Source organism: Charadrius vociferus, unplaced genomic scaffold (genome assembly GCF_000708025.1).
Source record: "Charadrius vociferus isolate BGI_N301 unplaced genomic scaffold, ASM70802v2 scaffold385, whole genome shotgun sequence".
In the NCBI taxonomy this organism is placed as follows: domain Eukaryota; kingdom Metazoa; phylum Chordata; class Aves; order Charadriiformes; family Charadriidae; genus Charadrius; species Charadrius vociferus.
The window spans coordinates 2,672,810-2,694,486 of record NW_009648925.1 but is presented as its reverse complement, the minus strand read 5'-3'; the positions used below and the strand labels follow the sequence as shown (position 1 = coordinate 2,694,486).

The window sequence follows — 21,677 nt, the reverse complement described above, 5'->3', positions numbered from 1 at the left end:
ACATTGCCTACGCTCTAAAGTTGGGCACAGGGTCAAATCTGGGGGCTGTTTGGGTCTAAGACTTTAGTTCAGGTTCATAAATGGAACACTTTAGTCCCTCAGGATATTCCTGTTTTACTTACTGGAACAGCTTTTTCTGTTGTTCATCAGTAAGTATTATATTAAGTTATTGTTTTAGATCAGATCTGATAAGTTGTCAGGTTGGCAGCAACCATGGGGAGCTTGAATGATTGGTTATGCCTTGCTGTGGTTGTGGGGAAGGGTTTTTAATTATTTATTTATACAAGAAAAGATAGATTGTACTTACCTGTTCCTATGTCTGCTGTTGGGGCTCTCCATGTGCCCATATGGCTCCTGGATCTCTGTCAAGTGTTTGAAGAAAAATCAATCCTTAGAAAAGTCAGTCCAGTGTAACAGGGATTGGTGACTTGGCAGAAGTTACTGAAGACTCCATAAGGCTTTGCAATAAGAAAAAAAAACAACCAAAAACACAAACGCCCTTCTATTCATCCCTTTCTGATTTGATTCTTTGTCTCAGCTCTCGTTCCAAAGGGCAAGAGGCAGTAGCACCACCAACAAAGCTTCTTTTACAGCCTTTTTTTTGGCATTAGTTATGGAAGGATCAGATGTCTGACCTTTCAGCAGAAGGTAAAAGGAGAATAAAAAGATCTATATTCGTGACAGTGTTTGGAAGTGCCTGGTCTCCTTAGTTTTTCTTTGCACTGACTGTTGTATGCAGTGTGCTCTGGAGGTGCCAATACTGTTAAGGCAGAGGACCAAGCTTGTTGGCTTTGACTGCTCCTTCCTGGCAACATGTTGAGACAGTTCAAGTTAGTGAACTCTATTAAAACGGCAAAATCCCCTTTGCTGTGGGGTGGTCCATCTGTGCACAAAGCTTTCTTAGATACTGGTAAGGTCACCAAGGACTTTTATTTTTAAGTTACATATGTTTATCCAGTGTGCCTCCTATGAAGGATACCCCTGTCCTTGTTGCAGCCCTGAAACCTAGCTGGAAGCTTTACAGAGTTGTTTTCAGTGAGATATGTAGGATGTATCTCATTACCAGAAAGAATGCTTTAAGGATTTAGAGTGCTATAGTTAAAATCATCCCGTGTGTTTGTGCACTGAGAGCATATGTGTGGAGGCTAAAAAGTCTTACAATTTCTTCATTATAACCATACTTAAAATCTGTCATCAGCATATTTTAGATTCATTCCAGTGATATCAAAACTTGCTAGTTTAAATTGCCTTACATATGCCTTTCGCAAAGGTATGTAGTGATAGGACGAGGGGTAATGGCTTCAAACTGGAAGAGGGTAGATTTAGATTAGATATCAGGAAGAAATTTTTCATGCTGAGGATGGTGAGATACTGGAACAGGTTGTCCAGAGAAGTTGTATATGCCCCATTCCTGAAGGTGTTCAAGGCCAGGCTGGATGGGGCTTTGAGAAATCTGGTGTAGTGGGAGGTGTCCCTGCCCACGGCAGGGGGGTTGGAACTTCCCTGGAAGGGATCTTAAGGTCCCTTCGAACCTATATCATTCTGTGATTCTATGATTCTATGTCTACAGTATTGATCCTTTTTATGTTGATGCCCAGTTTGCAGAAAGGCCAGGGGCTATATTCATGTATTAAAGAGGATTTCTTGTTCTGTACCTCACAGTTACATTCATTATACAAAATACGTTTGTGTTTCTCTTGTTTCTCGACTGGCCTTTCTGTTTTCATCTTCCTTTCTTCATCTTTTCATCTTCCTTTCTTCTACACTTCCTTTCTTCCAGCAGCTTCTCATTCTGTGAGGGCTGTGACCTCCATTCCACCTTAAAAAAAACCCCATATATTAGGTCAGCATGTACGCCATTCTGGCATTTTTAGTGCATCACCAATGAATTTTACTCATTACCATACCTATAATATTACTGGGGACGGGGAATTTCACATTTTATGCAAGTGTTTGAAGCCTAAAGCAGACACCATAGCTCTCAGAGTTCAACACCATGCATGGCAGATATATCAGCCCATCAGTCAGAGGAGTAGACATGTCCCAGATGACATCAAATCGTAGAATCACAGAATGGTCAGGGTTGGAAGGGACCTCTGGAGATCATCTAGTCCAATCCCCCTGCCAGAGCAGGGTCACCTTACAGCAGGTGAAATGTTTGGACGCTGAAGACGGAGGATGACACTTTTGAGCCATACACCTTTTTCTGAGGAGCAATACTATGTCCCTGGAAAAACTATGCCCAAAGCTGCCTGGATTTGACTTGAATCAACATCTCCTTTTATTCTCTCTTTTCACTTCCGATAAAAAAAGGAAGGCATGTTTGCAAGCTAATGCTGTGGTGCTCTCAGTCCCCATGCATTGCCAACAACCAAGGCAGATAACTGTCTTGAACTTTGGAGAAGGGAGGAGCACGAGCTAGCCGAAAAGTATGACTGCAGACTTAAAAAGATCATGCAACATTTGGAAGATCAATCAGGAGGGAAAAGGGCCCAAATTTTAACAGTGCACATGCTGAGCCACAAGGACCTTCCTTTCAGGGAATGATTGCCAGGCACTTTTTAAAAAGCCCTTAAAGGGGCCTCTAAAAATGAAGGCACCCGAATTTATGAGTTGCCAGCAATTTATGAGTTGCCACAAGCCAGGACCCTGCTTGTGGGCTTTGGTTGTGGGTTGAATTCAATACGTTGAAAGCAGAATCTGTTGTATGTACATGTATATAGAGTCTATGCAGATATATTTAATTCTGTTTTCAATTGTGTGAAAGTCTGTATTCAGTGAAAACTTCAATTACATGTATTTGGGTAATTAGAGATTAAACTGTAATGTATACACTTGAGTATTCATGTAAATTAGACTATGGTAAAACTCACCTAGCCTTTCATATAGCCTTTCTGTTATACTATTTTTGCCTTTTATTTTTAAGTATATGATTCCTCGATTTGCTCTGAAGCACTGAGTGCTAGCAACAAAAATTAAGTCTCAGTGTGACTGTCCACAATATTAATTGTCTTGATATACTTTTATTCCTACAGCGAAGATGTTTGTAAACGAGGATTCACTGTTATTATCGATATGCGGGGATCCAAATGGGATTTGATCAAGCCTCTCCTAAAGACCCTTCAAGAAGCCTTTCCTGCCGAAATTCATGTTGCCCTGATTATAAAACCTGATAATTTCTGGCAGAAGCAGAAAACAAACTTTGGCAGTTCCAAGTTCATCTTTGAGGTGAGAACCACAGGAGGGATGTATGGTAAAGCATTCTCTCTGATAAGAAGTTTTCTTTAGGGGGAAAATAAAGTCCCAAGCCCTGTGAGAGAAAAAAAGAATGTGAGGACTGGTAGACAGTCCAGCCCACACTTTGCAGGAGTGGGCTGATGCTCTGGCATCAGGTTGCCTTCTGAGCACACTGGTGGAACGGGATGCACGTTTCATCTCAGAGGTTCATGGACATAGTTCACTTTGGTGAGGGTTTTTTTGTGGTATTTACTTTTGATGGTGTTGCATTCAGTCTTTCCTTTGTTTCTCTTAGAAAAAAAAAAACACACCAAATCAGTCAATATACTAAAGACAAAGTTCTATATATGCTAATATATGGGTTTGTTAGTTGACCTCTACCCGAATTCAGGTAGTGGATTTTTTTTGGTAAAAGACATTTGTACTACATTGATCTATATATTGTCACCTCTTTAATTTAATTGAGATTTACAGTTCAGGGGTAACATTAACAACTCACGTTAATGATAAGGTGCCTCAGGCAGGATCTTTGAGAAGTAACCAATATACAATGACTGCATAACTAAAGAGAATTTTACTAACTTTGTCATTGGTGTAGACAAACCAGTTGTGTTCTCTTAGTGCCCTTTGGTGCAAAAGCTCAGGTGCCTGAAGTGCTCATACATCGCTCATGCCCAGCCATAGGTTAGTCATGCGTTGTTGGTTTTTTTTTTTTACTTTGCTGAGAAACAATTCTATTGTTGGCTGTCTTATTTACCAAGCTATTAGTTTCAGAGAGACACTCAGATTTTGCACGTCTGGAAATCAGAAGACAATTTGGCTATAGTCCTTAATGTTGACTGCAATGGAAGACTATATTTAAGTATATATTTAAGATCTGTTTCAGTCAGTGTGATATAAATATGTCCTTATTTTCAACCTCTTCTTAAAAGCACTCTTGAATTGCAATGGGCGACTAGATTGGCATTAAGGATTAACAAACTTTTACATTATTATCACAATTTAAGTATTTGTACATTTTTTCCCCCCTGTCTCGCAAAACCCAGTTAACTCACAAATTTTGCTTTGTTTAAGTGCCACCAATGCAAAAAGCCACCTTCCTTGGCTATCTGTGAGGACTCGGACATCAAAATAACTTCCACTTGCTATCCCCTATGTGCCTTTGAAAGCAAGGGTGCCTTCAGGGTAGGTTTATGACACCTCCAGAGATTCCTCACACTGAAATCACCGCTCCTGGCAGAAGTGGCTGCCATCACAGTGCAATGAGATCGGCAGTGCTGCCTGTGGGGAATGACAGGGATCAGGGTGGTGGGAAGGAGAAAGGAGATGTATGGGTACAGAAGAATGTGGAGCAGGAGGGAGCCTGTGCAGAGACTAGTAATAGAATAGCTTTGGGGGATGGAAAGCTTCTGTTTGAAATATATATGGACACTAAAGGGCAATCCCATAGTAGCCCAAGAAAACACAGCTTATGCATGTGTATTCAACACTGAATTTCAATCCTCCAGTGCTTTAGTAAACAAAAGCAATGGCTTCCTAAGGCTTCAAAACTTTAGAAGTAAAGTAACAGAGTTTAAATATCTATTTTTAGGATGTTTAGGTTTAAAATGAATTAATACTTTCTGGAGGCTTGACTTAGTTTTTTTTTATTGTGTGCAGTTGGTATGATGATAGTGAAGAGTAAACTGCGGTCAAGCTATTCTTCATAGTCACAGCTCTGGGTCTGTATTGCGTTAAAAGCTCCGGACTCATTTGCTGTACATGTTGGCACACATTAAGGTAATTTTTATTTTGTGTGTGTGCCTTTGAGCCTTTGTCTGCTGGGCTGTTCACATGGGTCTCTATAATGATTCACAAATTTTTTCACCGGAGGAGGAGAGTCAGTGCTTTTGCTGCCTATTGGACAACCTGCAGACACTCGGAGTCCTTCAATTCTATGATTTTTAAAAGATTTCTTAAGCCGTGGTCCACTGTACAGTAGACCTTCTGCAACATACACACCACAGTCCAGGAACTTCTGTTTTAAAGGATTCTTGTGGCTGCTGCAGCTTATCAGTAGGCTCAGGCTCTGGGGCAGCTCCTGCTCTCTCGTAAAAAGAATGGTGAATATCAAATAAGCATTGCAGATCAATATGACTCACATTTATTTGATTTATGTGGGGCAGCATGCAGGTACCCTCTCTGCACTGAACCATCATGGTGATTTCCCACAGCTGCGATCAAACGTGAGGTCCTTGGCAGAAACAGACTGCAGTGGAAGGCAATCGAAGTCTCCGTTGAATTACCCAATCTACAAACTCAGCAGTAACCAGTGTCAGTTTTAAGGCCAGATTCTGCTTTTGAGCTTAATGGAAGCATTATGCATGTGCCAGGGCACTGTATGACCCTTAGTGGAGAGTAATGATCTGGATTTTCTGTTGTGAGACTCTGGCAGAGTGGTTCTGTGTCACAGTCCAGAGAGTGAAACATGCCCACAGATGATCACACAAAGAAAAGAGAGGAAAAAAAAGTGTTTGGTTGACGTATGTGGACTCCAAAGCTTCCTGTCACTTTGAGGAATGGACCAGGCAGCTTAGTTAGCATTAATTCAGAGGTGCCTTCAAGATTATTTTCTTTCGTCTGCTGAAAGGGTTTAAATAGTGGGCAGTGCTTTTTAAAGTGATTTCTAAAAGAAAGATGGGTCATGCCTGGGAGACAGTTACCTTATCTTATCACCTACCTGCCTAACTAAGGTTGTTTTCAGGAGTGTTTCAAGAACTCCTTAAAGAAACAAATCTGAATAAAGAAATTTGCTGCAGAATTCATGAAATGAAAAGCCTTTCTGCTATATCATCATGTCAAATTCTGTTCCTGATAAGAGCAGTGCTTGCATTAGCTTGACACGCTGCAGGGGAAATGCCCAGGTATTAGCCATGAAGAGAAGTCTTTTCTTGACAGGCAGTTAAATTCTAAATTGAGTTATCTTCAAGGGATCAGTGTCCAGGTCAAGAGGTTTAGAAATCTGAAATCCCTCTGAAGCTGCATACTTACCTTCCCATTACTTGTTGGTTTTTTCCTCTGTCCTCCCCCTTCCCTAAAGCAAGGAACATTGAAAGAAAGTTTTAAAATAATCTTTCTGCTGAGCATAAGTTCAATACAATTCCAATTTTAATCCATTGCAGAATGCCTGATATTTTTAGATGGATACAAATTGGAAGAAAAGCCTATTATTAAGTTTAGACCAGTGGGCAGCCTGCTATTTTTGATATAATTCAGGATAATGGACAGGACTTGAGGTATTTTTCTTTGTAGATGACTTTTACAAGATTGCTGTGGTTATTGGGTGCCTCCAGTTCTGAAGAGCACAAACTAGGACATTCTTTAGAGGCCTGATCTTTAAGAGATAGATGTGCAGTCACTGATGAACATCACAAGCCTTTTAAGGGCTGCCAACTTGGGTGTTAACATGATGGCCCTGAAAATCTCTAGTAACACATGAAACCCTACGCTCGCATTTCAGAAGAAAAATAAATGTCTAAAATAAATGGGAACAGCCATCAGTTGTTGCATCCTTAAACTGTATTCTGCTTTCCAGGCACCCAGTGCATTTCTCTATCACTGATTACTGAGTCTGAACGAATTAAAACCATCTCTCATTGATTGTGTATGATTCATGAGCAGTCCTTTCTATTACCAATAAATTCTAATTGTTAATACTCCAATGCCATTTCACTTTTGCATTGATTTTGGCTTAATTGCATTAGAAATTACTAGCATGAAAGAGATCTGCCTGTGGCAAAAGCCAACTGGAATAATCTGGAAGAAGAAACCAGCATATTCTCTGTTTTGGCAGGTCACAATACCTGCTTCAGTTCATAGGCCTAGAACATCTGCTGCTGTAGAGCCACTAGCCTGTGTGTAACATGAATAGCAGAATCCCTGTAATACCATATACCTGTTTAGTGAACAATCGTATCCAGATGCCCAACAGCTGCAGTAAGAAGTCTTCAGTGTCCAACTGGGTTAAAGTTACCTGTGGCAGAAGCATTCTCATTATTTGTTTTTGATAGTCAGACCAGCTGAAAAAAATAATTATTCCAGTAAGTGTCATTCGTTTTTATAAATAAAGAAATCAGTGCCATTAATAGAAAATTTTCAATCCCATTAATTCATCAAAATCAAACATAGTCCTCAGCATCTTTTACAATGTTCCTTCAATTATGTATTGATGAGGAAAATAATCCCTTCATGCTATTTATGGACTGCAGTGTTATTTCTGATTAGACAGTCACTGATTCAAATGCTGTCATTTTCCCTTCCTTAGACAAGTATGGTATCTGTTGAAGGCCTGGCAAAACTCGTAGATCCCTCTCAACTGACGGATGAGTTTGAAGGATCCTTGGATTACAACCACGATGAATGGATAGAGTTGCGCGTCTCCCTGGAAGAGTTTTTCAACAGTGCCATCCATTTATTATCAAGGCTGGAGGATCTCCAGGAAATGTTGGCTAGGAAAGAGTTTCCAGTTGATGTTGAGGGCTCAAGAAGGCTGATTGATGAGCACACGCAGCTTAAGAAAAAAGTGATTAAAGCTCCTGTGGAAGAACTGGATCGTGAGGGTCAGAGGTTATTACAATGCATAAGATGCAGTGATGGCTTTTCCGGTAGGAACTGTATTCCTGGAAGTGCAGATTTTCAAAGTCTTGTGCCAAAGATCACCAGCCTTTTAGACAAGCTGCATTCTACCCGACAACACTTGCATCAGATGTGGCATGTCCGCAAGTTGAAACTGGACCAGTGCTTTCAACTCCGGCTTTTTGAGCAAGATGCTGAGAAGGTAGGGAATAATCTGTTCCTTTCATATTTTAACCAAGACTTGATTGCAAGGACACTGTGCCCATTTTTTTCTATAATTAGCAACATGAGCTATTCATCACAGGTGTAAATCTCATGTTGCCAGCAAATGTACTTTATGTGACTCGTACAACAAATTCACTGAACTAATTGTTGGATGTAGCAGGCATAATGATATCCAAGAATAACTTGTCTGTGTCACTTTTGATGAAAGTTAATCTGCTTTTTTTTTATGTCACAATGGGTACATTTGGTAGACATCAGCACGAGAACCAGGCTTTTTTTTTAGTTTCTTTTACTAAGCTTATGAATATATTTATCTACATGTCACAGCACCTAAAGAAGGATTTTAGGGTTTGATTCACTATGATTATTGTTTGCACTTCTTGCAAGTCTATGAGAAGTTTGTAGTTTAAATCCTCCTAATTGTTATCTCAAACAACATTTTCAGTTTCCCTTTCCTAGGAAATCACAACAGGATTTGCAACTGGTAAAATCTTTAATAATGGCTTTAGTAATGGCCAAGGACATGGCCACTTAGTTCCCACAGCATGAGATCTGAGACTGTGTTTAGGTTAAATATATAAACAGACCAAGAGAAAGTATTCTGAAACGTCAGCAGCATGCAAAACTCAGTGTGGCTGTTTTGCATTAAAAAGCACATAAGGATGGCATTTGAATTCATACTGGACGCTAAATCAGTGGCCAAGATTCCTGTTCACCAGCACAAGACCTTATTTGAGAAATATTTAACATTCAGTTATTCCACAGAGATTGCATTGCAACTTCATATTTCTTAGACATCTGTAATGTAGCGTATCAGCCTGAAAAGCACATAGGGTGTCTTGAAATGAAATACAGTGTACAAAAGTATTTAGAGCAGCAGAAGCACAGGTAAGTAACATGGCTTCAGGAAGCTGTAGTTTCACATGTGTGCGGTACCGCTGCAGAGCTACATCCCCATTCCCTGCCTCTTCAGAAAATATTCATTCAGGAACCTGTAGTAGGTAGGGAAGCCCCCAGCAAGCACAGCACAGCAGCTTGTCATGTTTGTTTAAAAGACTGGCTAAAAACCAACCAGAGTGTCCTAAACAGATCTCATATATAATACCACCTAAAAATGTCAGGAATACACTATAAAGCAGGCTTCATACTACTTCTAGTCTGCTCTTTGGCTCTGGAAGCGTATGCAGGTACTAATTTCGGTGAATTTATTTTAGAAAACTGTGTTGTGCTGGAGTTTTGGCAGTTTCACTTTCTTAAGCAGAAGTGCTTGACACCTTGTTAGGTGGTTTTGTGAGAAGTCTTTGCTGCACATTTAAAATTCTAGGCCACAGAAGATATTCTCAGTGGAAGGTACTGAGCTCTCGGACTCATGTTTATCTAGTCTGTATATCCATCAAAAGCACCAGTCTCTGAATCTTCTCCACTTAATGCACGATCCAGTCGTTTCACTAATGTGTCTGCCTGGACCCAGGAGGAATAGCAAAAGAAATGCAGACCTGATCTGCAGGGGGATCTCACTGAGGATGATTTTTTTTTAATCATCTGCAAATTAATATTATTTTTAAAACATCAGGGAGAAGCACATTGCTGAAACAAATATGATCTTCAGTAGTGCAGAGCGAGACACAAGACTGGTTTTCAATGCATGTACTAAATATCTCTAAGGGACACTAGGACTGAAAATGCTCCATCACTGTATAATCAACCCTCCTATTGGGAAAACCTTGAATTCAGATGAGTCCCTCTAAAATGAGAGTCACTGCAGCATCACTCAAGAATGCGTAAGAGCAGAGTTTTACTTCCAAATGCAACCATTTCTTCTTCTACTCCCTTTTTGTTTTTTGTTACATGCTATAAGGAGATCACTCACTGCTGTCCTTCCCAGTGGTGGCTATATGTCTGCCAGTGCTTCGGTTTGGATCTACAGTTTCTTTGGCTTTACTCAGATGACCACTGCATACTAACATATTTTTAAATTTTTATTTATTATTATTATTTCTTAATATTATTAGCAAATTATTGTTATTTAGCAAAGTATTACTATTATTAATGTTATAAGCTGAAAGGCTCTCAGATTGAGTCAGTGTCTGAGATGTTCTTGTTGCCAAGCTCTGTTCTGTAGTGTTGAAGGAGGTCTCCAATATATTTTTGCTTTTTATCTCCTGAACAGGCATAAAAGGATGGTGTGATACAAGTCTGAGCACTGTGAGAGCTATGTTCTGTGCATGTGTTATTCCGAGGTTGTTACGTGTACAGGTTAGGCAAGTCAGCAGATCAATGAAACTTTTGAGGTGAAGGAAGAAACAGTGAGAATGTGATTCCTGCCTTTTTAACACTGGCTGTCTTGAGCAATTCCTGATTGACAAAACTGGCGTTTTGATCTTCTTGGTATCTCTTATTCATCCACCTCATATTAACTTAACACACAGTCTTGCTTTGGCTTCTCTGAGTAGCTCTGCTTGCCTTTCCTTGACTACTACATTTCCCAAAGAACAGAAACTTTTTTGTTGTTTTATACTCTCAAATCATAGTTTTTAATCTTTTCAGTTTGTGAGTCCCTAAAATTCTTCCAAGGAGGGTTGCAGACCCTTTTACTTCACATTTCACACGTGCAGTCTGACGTAAAATATTGATGTGCTTATTCTCCTTAGCTGCCTTTTGCAGATCTCTTTGAAGTAGTCTCACCGTCTCAGACTGGAAAGTACTTGTCTCATAAAATGTTCAGAGCTAAATCCAGTCAGAGCGCTGTCTCCACTGTATAAATAGCCACCACAGTGTGTCTGTGTATTGAATTTTAAAGTTTCCTGGTACCTCCATTTGCTCAGTTGAACTCTACCCTCTACAATTAGGTATGGTAGCAGAGCCAGGATGGTCTTCACCTCCTGCGGAGAGGCACAGCTCTTTCTGTATAACCTGGATATGTCATTTAGTGCTAATCAAATGACAGTTCTAATACCCTGTGAAAGCTCAAACTCCAACATAAAATTCTGAGTATAAATAAGGTTTTAGGGCCTTTTGAAATATCTCTGTATACTCATTGGGTGGTATTTTAGGAAACCTGTTCTAATAAGGAGAAAATGGACAAGGACTTTTCCTTTTTCTGGACATCTCTGAGTTTAAAAATTTCAGATGTCCCCATTGCCTGAAACATTCTTAAAGATGGGATAAGAAAAAAACAGGGGACACAAGATGGAAAAACTCAGTATTTTAAAGTAGGTTAATTTTTGAACCCCTTGGTATTAAAATAACCTATATGTTCAAAGCAAATCAATTCAGTTTTTTCCTTCCTATAGCTCTATTGGAATATTTATAAATGACAGTCACTGCCTGGACACATGAATTTTTCAAATTGTAGGTATTACAACTTACAGGTCTGTATAGTTGTCTGCTGAGCAACTCACATTATTGGCAAAATAGAACGAGGGGATGGCAGTCACACCCTGTCCTTCTCCCACTCAAACCAGTGGGAGAGAGCAGAGCTCTCTGTGGATAAACTTTGTCTCCAAGTCAGGCCTTTCGGGTTTTATTTTCCTGCGCTGGGGCCGAGGGAGAGGAAAAGTTGGGCTATCACATAGGCACAAGCAGTGCAGTGAGACTGAATCCCTAGATGGAGACTGGAAGCTCCTTGAAGCTCAAGTCAGCAGGCAGGTCAGCCACGCGGGGAGCTTTGGCAGAGTGGTGTGAGGAAGTTCACATGCTGTGCAGGGCTGACTGTAATGATCTGCTGATAAATAACACATTTCAGCCGCTGGTGTAGCCCTGACCCTCACTGTTCAACAAATTCATTCCTCACCAACTAATACATATATACATATGTGCACATATACATAATTTTGAGACTAGAACTGAAGCTCCACTGTGTTTTTACTGGGTAACAGAGAAAATATTTTTAGCCATCAGTAACATGAAAAAATGTAGTCCAGTCTAAGTTAAATATTGTTTAAAACAAAAACCGCACAATCAGCAGAGATCCAACTATTAGAACTATCTGAGAAATGTTAATTGGTTGGTTGCAATCTGGACAGGAAGAATAATTCAGGCAAGAGTCCACATGTTTTACACTTGAATAAATACCAAAAAAGACAAAAAATTATCCTTACACTCTGCACTTTCCAGCTCTTCTGGAAATCATTTGTAACTGGCACCCAACTTGACTTTTGTCGGAATTTCCCCATCGTTCTGGGTTGGTTCCATATCAATTTTACTACCCTGGCAAGTATGTGAATGAAAAACAGCTATCATGATGTAGTCAGCGTTGTCCACATTAAGTATAAATAATATAGTCACCAGCTGGACTGAACCAAGGATCTTTACTGTAAACTTGTAACACCAGAGCAAAGAAAGAGCAGGCTGCTGTAATGTCAGCTTCTAACAGGAGGCAGAGCAGACTTTGCATGTTCTCTCTGTCCTTACCTCCCCTTTTCCTTCCTGACTTCCTACAGAGTCCACTATGCAAAGGAAAACTCCAAGAGATGGCAATGGTAGTCAGAAAATGCCATGAGCGAATTTCACTGGAAGTTTGCGGTGGGAGAAACATTTTATTTGGATAGGGCCAGCTTTGTAGAAAGTCTAGTGGCAAACCACAGGCCACATCTAGTCTTCAAGGAGCAGTGAAGTAGTGGGCTTGCAGTCCAAACCATCTGCCTCATCCATACTAAAGCTTCTCTTTGAAAAACACAGCTCTGCCTGTGAATTTCCCTGTGGAGCAGGCTGTGGGAAGCTGTCCTGGCTGCTGGGGCTGCTGTGATACTGCTGCTCTGCGGGTGGCTGCAGCGAGAGGGAGCGGAGGGCATGGCCTGCAGCTCCTACCCCACAGCGGCTGTTCCTCCCATTTCCCAGGTGATGTGACCAGCCTGGAATGACAGAAAGATTTCAATGACTGCAAGAGTGATCGGAATGTGATAACAATGCAAAGTTCATATGATAGAAGACAAGTTTTTGGGGGACACGTAAACAAAATGGCTGGAGGGGGGAATAGGGTGGAATAACAGTTGCAGCAGTTCTCCTGCATCCCACATCCTGTGCATGTGTGGGCAGTGAGACCGTGGCACCAAGGATCGCACACTGCATCCCTCCCTTCTCACACACAGCACTGCTTCAGGCCTCTTCCTCAGTCTGGTCTCTTTAAATAAGGGAACGGATGCATTATTCCACTGGATAAGCGCTATTAGACTCAGCCTCCATTTAGTGAAATAGATAATGGGGCATTTGGTTTCTGAAGGAGGAAAATCACAGATACGCCAGCCGTACTAGACTCCTGTCCAGTGTCTTATTCCCATTCCTAATATAAGTATTGGGAAGACTCCTACTGGTTTTCAGCAGAAGCACCATTATACCCATTAACACTTATTCTGAAGTGCCAGATGAAATTTAGGAGTTCCTGGTTTAGAATCTAACTTTACACCATACAGAGTTAGTCTAGAAAAATACAGGGGAGCTCTAACTCCTGAGTATTTGAACCGTGCTCGCACCATTACTGGAATATTAACACCTGCCAAAGGTATTTGTTCCTTAGAAGGAAGGAATGCTCTGCAAGCTACTCTTTGTCTAAAAAGATGCAGCATAACTTTGATGGAATAATACAATGCAAAATGTGGAAATTTAGCCTGTGGTTTAGGGGGAAATAAGACGGTTTTAAGAAAGAAACATTGATATCTCGTTGTTTGAGAGAAGGGAAACTATCAGTGCATTTGTGATTGTATAATACATATCCACTTTAACCGTTTCATACATTACTTCCCCTTATACTGCACTTAAAAATTCTGATATTGTATGTTCTGTAATAAAATGCATTACAAATCTGATGATAGGATCCTTCTTGCTAATAGGACGCAGTTTATTTTATTACAGTCCATTAAGTAGAGCAATTGTAGCTGCTCCTTTAGTCAAGTGGTGCTGTGTGGGGAAGCATTTCCTAGAAATAGGTATTAGCTGACTTTCTGGAAAAGCAGCATAAGAAAGATTAAAAAGATCAGCAGCATCTTTACTTCAGTGTCAAAAGACCCTGGAAGTGATACAAGAGCAGATGATAGAGTTTTCCCACTAACAGCATATCACATTAACCCTTTAAGGATTTGTGCAATGCCAAAAGGCATAGCACCTGGGACAGACTCCTCTGACTGAGATGAAATCCATTTAGTGAAGGACCATTTCCCCTCTCTTATTTCACTGCTGGAAGCACTCGCTTTCTTTGATCTGGTCTACGTGCCATATATACAATTGCCTCCAAGATTTCGTGTGAACTGTTGGCTTAGAAATTACTGTAAGGGGTATGTGTTCCAGGGAATGAGACTGGGAAACCAATGACAAAAGTACTGAGAAGCTGACGGTGAGAGCTGTCGTCTGTGAAATGAATACAAAGCGAATGAGTTCTGGGGAGGTGGTTAATTAGGACTGGGGAGGAGGCAGGACGCATATTAAGAAGGGAAAGAACCAGAATCAGGATTAATAACAAGAGCATGTCCTTAGTGTCTTGCACCAAGGAAAAGTATACGTGCCCCCTGTGCTGTTTCACTGCAAAAGGATTTGTTACTGAATGAATGGTATTTAACAGTTAACAGTAATAATCATACAGGCATAATAAGCATGGATTAGACATGGATTTTTGCATAGGATTTAGATTTCATTTAAGTTACATGAACACCGCATTGGCTTACAGAACTCAGCATGCCCTGGATTTTCCATCTAAGTACTTACACCATAGATATCACAACAGCACAGTAAGTGAGCATCACAGTAAGGAGCTTTCCTGGAGATTTTGAACACGGGGGGCGTTGTTAGACCTGAGGTAAGCTCCATAAGACTTCCACAATAAAAGGAGTCAATAAGCTTACTGTCTTCTGCAGAGACATTTGACTGAGGGTCTAAGTGAGGCTCTTTCAAACATGGTACTTTTGTCCTTTGCCCATCCCAAATGCCTGTGCAGACAAAGAAGGACATAGGCCTTGGGGTACAGATACGGGCTGGGAAAGACACTGAACTGGAGTCTGCGTCTGTGAAATGCGTGTGGGATTCAATTTGTTATTGGTACCTACTCCTCAGGCCAAAGCAGGGGCTTCTCTTTGTCAGGTGAAACAACTCCGTTTCAGGCTAGTTTTAGCTGCAGCCCCTGACCTGATTGCGTTTTGGTGCTCGAGGTCTCCCTGAGGTGTCTTCTAAAAAGACAGGGGCCTGGTCCTGTAAAGCAGAGTGCATCTCAACTTCTGTTAAAATGAGTGTAAGACTCATGGTCTCTGTAAGGGTTCGCTGACAGGTATTGAGTGAGCCAGTGCTGTTAGAGCCCTACAACCAGGAGCGGTGCAGCCACCATCTCTAGCTGCTGCCTCTGGCTCCAGCCTTACTGATGGCAGGGTTAGCAACTTTGACACCCGCTTACAGAAATGGGACCTTATTTCCAGCTGTTTGTGCTGGTGCCCCCCTCCCCTGGTATTCCAGTTATGTTAGTGCACATCTGCAACATTATGGCAGCCTGACTTGCCAGGGTTTGCAATAGTCCTAATATAAGGGAAACAAGCTTTGAAAATGTTCCTGACACAATTGGTTCTCATTTTTAAGCTGTAGAAGAAATATACAGATCTCTACATTTATGGATCTGGAATAGACATTGCTCAAAAGCAACATTTAGTCAAAGTACTTTAAGTTGCATTATCGTCTTTTTCTCTGTCTTTTCTCATGCATATGGACTCCTGCACAGAGAGAGCACATAGTGTCTGTTCTCTCCTGAAACCCTGTTTCCATTTCTGGCATTCTACTCTCTCATACTGCCAGTGAAAAATGCTTTCTTTTATAATCTGAAGTTTCCCTGGGCATATGGTGCCTTTTTTTGTATAGAGATTCTCACTAGATGACTCTTCTTTCCCATTAATAAAATCAGACTTGGGATGCCAATGCTGGGAAGGAAAGTCAGCTATCAATCTAAATAAGCTGCCATGTGAACAGAAGATCGTCATCTTGTGCCATCCTATGTACTTAAGCCCACTCTGAAACTAAAACGACAACAGAGATGACAAGCCCCATGTTCAACATGAAGTGTTTGTTCTGACACAGAATTTCTAATACCAGGCAGAACGCAGAAAATGGATGCAGATAGGTCCCTACATTGTTGAATTGGCAGACACCATCTTAAAATGTCAGAAAGATAATTATAGAGATGATATGGAAAGGAGGCTTAAATCGAGACTGAGCTGGGTGCATAAACAATAATTAAGTGCATATTTGTATGGCACCCAGCACAGTAAGATACTGAATCTGGCTGGGGTATTGGCTGTTTCCAACAAAGAAATACAGATTTGCAGTTGGAAAATGCCCTTGAAGATGTAAGGGTATGGAAACATTCGTATTGAATACAGGTATGTATCCACACATGGCTTAGGTTGCTTTAGTACAGTACTGGGAATATTCTGCTTCACTTAAGAGGTTTTGTGTAAGACCTTTCTAATAGCGTCAATCAAGGACAAAGGGCCAACACAGGAAATTCCTATCAAAGGGAGAAATTGTATATCCATTCTTAAAAATCTGTGTATTTCCCCAAATGAACCTATGCCAGCTCTAATCACTTTTATTCAATTACCTCACACATCTTAGAACAAAGGAGGTTCTAATAAAACAAGTGAGAATTGAAAGCATGTAGCAATAACTCTATTGTAGCAGCACTTTCTCATTAGTTTTCTGTTTATTCAAATGTGTTCTCTGTCATATTTCTTCTTTTTGCATTTTAAAATAATTGAATTCTTGCTACTGAATACTGCTCCTGCTTTGTCTTGAAGCACATTGGTGCTTTCTGTCATGGATAAGCCACTTTGAGGTGTTCTGATGCAGCTTAATAAATAGTATAATGTTCTGAATGCATCTTTACTGATTTTTTTTTCTGAAGCTTGATGGTAGCAAAACAGGGCTTAGGCTCATGGATTCCCCGAATTACTGAGTTTACTTGGTCTCAGACTTTTTTTTTTTCATTTTTATTTTTAAACAAACAAAAGAAGGAAGTTTGCCTATAAGCAGAAAAAATGTTATAACAAGGGATGGTTGTGCACAGAGTGTGTGTTGACAGTTCCTTGTGATGCTGTGAGCATAGATGTCATGCGATAAAGAGATTTCAGAGTGGGATCAGCACATTCCACTTTGGAAGGCTCTGAGAGTGGCAGCTGAACTGTGCCAAATCTACAATGCCCCTTACCTAGCCACGGACACAAAAGAATTATTGGGGAACTGTGGGCTAAATCCTCTTCAGCATCTATAAGGATAAATTACTTGCAAAAACTGTCATCTTTAACAGGAAGATCAATCCTGCGTAGCCTATACCTCTCAGTTCAGGAACGTGTGTCCTGGGACTTGCAGTCCTTGCAGGCTATAGCTCTGAATTAAAGATGCAGCTAGCTGACATCTGTTCTGTGTAATATGAAGTAGGCTTCTGACAGGTTGCTAACGCCATCCACGATTTGTTGCCCCCAATCTAAAGTGAAAAGTTGCCAGAGTGGGAAGTAATCATGGGGGGCTCTGTGGGAACTGTTCATTACTTTGACCACTGCTGGTCACACTTAATAAGATCCTGTTCTTGGTATCTGTAGGAAAAAACAGATTTTTGCAAGACCAGGAGATCATTATAGAAGTTTTTAACATACCTCAAAGCACAAACACAGCTCATTTCTGCTAATTGGATTGTAAAATCAAAACGTCTTCATTATTAGTGATGTTCCAAAGGAGCTTGTAGCTTTTTCACAGTATCAAGTTTGTATCCTGCTACTTTCTTATTTATCAGTCAAGGCCACAGGGTGTCTTCCCCTGTGTACCAATAGCTTTTCTGCCTTTCCATTCACCAGTAGAAAGTTTAAAGACAAATCTAATAATAAGAGGACAAATTCACAAGTACACACCAACTGCTTTGTGCTCCTCCTACAACTGAAAGCAGCCACAAACCCAGTTTTGCCATCTGGTTTGAGGAAGTGTGGGATTGCCTTGCCTGCTGAGCGGAGCAATACAGGGAACTGGATAAATATATATCAGAAATGCTCTTCCTGGTGGATATTACTTTAGTGGTGAATGTCACCTGCCCTTGTTGCAACCGCTGTTTCTTTCCCTGTGGAGGAGGGGGCAGGACTCCTTTTGGAGCCTACTGTTGACGTTTCTGTTTCTGCCGCAGTGAGTCTGTTGCTGGTTTGACAGCTCTGAGGGTACAAACTTCCTCCCGTAACAATTCCATGACCCAAGCTCAGACTCCACAAGCACAGCATATAAGAATCTTCTGCAGGCATTTGTGGTGCTGATTTTTCATGTGTGGACGGCTGTCCATCAGGAAGGGTAATCATCTGCCAGAGACTGATCGCTGTTGAGTTGGACTGGCTTTGGAGCAGTAAAATGACAGTACAAAGGATGCAAAGTTCAAAGCTAAAAATTGGAAATTAAAAACCACGGGGGTTAACTGCCTTGCCTCCTGTCACACAGGAAGCCTGTTCTGCAGTGGGAGTCCTGATCTGATGCTAATATAGATATCTCAGTGCTTTCCATCTTTCTTTATCAATACATGCTGCCCTTGCTGCAAAATCTTTTTTTTTTTCTTTTTTTTCTTTTTTTTTCTTTTTTTTTTGCAGGCAGCTAAATATTTTGCCTCCACAGCACTTGGAATCGAACCTGATTTTTTTGATGGGAATGTAAAAACAATAACAATTCCTCGCTCCACTGCTGCAGCTAGGGATGAGGAAGACTTGCGCATTTCCTTCATGCTAAGTGCGCCCTATAGCATAGTTACAGCAGTCTGGGGCCACTTTCTATCCGATTTGCACTGGATCATCCAACACACTTGTGACCTTTCAGTGCAAGAGGGCAGAACATTAACCGAGTGATGGCGTAGTTCCTGCTTTATGTTTCCAGACTCTGGCAGCAGTCGCCTCGCAGTCCGTCCGCTTCTGACTGTAAGGAAACGGCTCTGAAGCCTGCCCCTGCTGAAACTGGAACATGGTGTGCTCTGCTATTTGTAGTTTCCTGCTGCCGACACTGGATACGCAGTTACTATTCCTCTTGCTTCCTCCATGAACATTAGAATGGGTCCAAAAATAATTGAAGGCAGTATGTTCTGATGGAATATTTTTGCATTTGCACAAATTTCCTCTTTATTTCACTTGCCAATTTTGATAGAGAGCGTTTCGAGGCTGGTTCAGCTTCTCCAACTTGGCACCGCCGGGAGGCACAGGAATGCTCCCCTCATCAGTATGGCAAGAGAAAGTGTTTTGGCATCTGAATGCAGACTTAAACCTCATTTTTAAGGATGAGTATAGCATATTATAACCACAAAGTTCTGCTTTAACTAATGAAGACAAGAAGACCCAAATGCTCTAAAGGGCAAAAAAGCCCACACATCTAGAAAAAGAGAAGAAAGAGGCCCACACATATAGAAAAAGAGAAGAAAGCTGCTTTTTTAATTTATTGCTTTGATCCTCAAGAAGGTTAGGTGATAAGAGCCTAGCTGTCAGGAAATAATGTAATTAAACTGTGCATGAGGTTCACAGACTTACTGTGCAGCATCTTTCAGATGTAGCTATGTGATTATTCCTAAATTAATATCTCCCTGGCCTGGCTGAAGTGCTTTAAATGGCCCACACTTGGCAGAGCTTGGGGTCTTAAAACTATATCTTAAATTAACCTTCATATCTATTTATAGGGAATACGTTAGGGGGGGTGTGCAGTCAAGAGGTTGCTTCCTCCTCAGGAGCTGCTGATGGTTTAAGGGGTAAAGCCAGGAGCATGGTCTGTGGATCGTTTCCAGGAGTATCAGTGTCATTTTAAACCAGGTCACTCTCGCTTTTCTTCTTACCTATCATACATGTTAGGAAAACTAATTCTGAAATATTTTCTTGAACTTTCACATATTGCAAGGCCCCTCCATATCACTTGGCAGTGAAATCCTGGATGCCTTACGTACTACACAGCTGCTGAAAAGGTGTCGTAAGCAAAACAGTCTTGAGTTGAGGAATTTTGCTCAATTTATTGCTAATCAACACAAACTTCTGATCTCGATTTGGGTGTTGAGAGGAAAAAGTAGGACACACACCCAGTAAATGCCTATTCTTCTTCAGCCTCAATTTCGCTGATTTTTGTCCTGGCTTATACCCAGTCCATAAAAATTCTTCTGATGGGGCAACAGGCAGCGGGGGATGTTGAGGATAATATTTGTGTGAATTTCTTTCTGCTGCTGTTACAGCTATTCCTTGATTCTTAAAACTTTTCTGCTGCTGTTCCTCAGTGTCCCTGCCCTGGCATGGGCTGTCCTCGGGGGTGTCCCTGCCCCCTTGGTGATGGAGAACCCCACAGAGCATCTCCAGCCCTCAGCAGCTGCCATTTTCTTTCCCCAACACCTCGTGCCCAGGCGCTTCTCTGGCTGAGGGATGTTTTGGGGGTGATGGCCGGGCTGTGGCACGTGGTGGGTTTTCCCCACTGGGGTCCCCCTCACCTCCAGAGTCAGCGAGAACCGTCTGGGACCAGCTTGGGGCAGCTCACGGCCTTCTGACAGACCACCCCGCTGTGCAACCTGTCTGTCACGATCATCGCACGGAGGAACGGGAACACACCCTCACAGCCAGCCACATTGGCTTTTACAGTCTTTTCAGCCCTGGGGAGTCAAAAGTCACTGTGAGGGGTGAGTTGGATTTTAAGGTTTTTACAAGAAGCCTGTTCACTGAGGCAGGCCCTAAGGCAGCCCCATGAAAACCGGGGGCACTGCCAAGGGGGTGGCGAGCGGCCCGGTGCCACCTGTGGAGTGCGTGTCCCCAGGTGGGGAACTGTCCTCCCTCCCAGCTTGCCAGGTTTGCGAGCGTCAAGGGAAAACATTGAAACAGTTGATTCATGGGATGGGGAAATAGCCAGGGCACAGGGGTAGGGAGTGCTGGACACCCCAAAATCCAGCAGAAAGCTGACTTCCTTTGGTTTCCGTCTGTGCAGAGACTCCAGCTCTGGCCACAAAGCATCATGGCATGTCGGGAACTTAAACCCATGGTTCCTGCACAGCTGTATCTCTGGGTCTTAGACACAGGTGATTTTCATAGAATCATAGAATAGTTTAGGTCTGAAGGGACCTTCAAAAGTCATCTAGTCCACCGCCCCTGCAATGAGCAGGGACATCTTCAACTAGATGAGGTTCCTCAGAGCCCTGTCCAACCTGACCTTCAATGTTTCCAGGGATGGGGCACCTACCACCTCTCTGGGCAACATGTGCCAGTGTTTCACTGCCCTCATTGTAAAAAAAAATTTCCTTATCTCTAGTCTAAATCCACCCTCTTTTAGATTTGGTAGGGAAAATGCCACATTTGGAGTCAAAGGAATGTCGCACATGAAGCCAGGAATAGAACCAGGGTCCATGATAAAGTCACCAAATTTGTAAAGCATTTTCAACTGAATGAAATGAATGCATCTCGCAGATTCTGAAAACTGAGAGGAAGATCCTTCATCTGGGGACCCACTCTGATCTTTTCATAATTTACAGTTTTTTCCATTCATGAGGCCATTGTCTATATATCTCTTTTAATATTACATTTCCTATTCAACCAGTTAATTAATTTGCACTTAGACAGCAAGCAGTTCTCTGTAGGTGATCTGTGCCCAGGAAAGGCCGT

At 41.6% G+C, this 21,677-nt stretch overlaps 1 protein-coding gene across 1 annotated transcript in view; it reads left to right on the top strand.

The window, feature by feature from the left end:
* KALRN (kalirin, RhoGEF kinase) overlaps positions 1–21,677 on the top strand; it is a 359,509-nt gene that overhangs the window by 38,665 nt on the left and 299,167 nt on the right. Inside the window, exons 4-5 of the mRNA XM_009887315.1 lie at positions 3,036–3,228; positions 7,541–8,053. Coding sequence (XP_009885617.1) covers positions 3,036–3,228; positions 7,541–8,053 — 706 coding nt within the window. The remainder of the gene's footprint in view (positions 1–3,035; positions 3,229–7,540; positions 8,054–21,677) is intronic.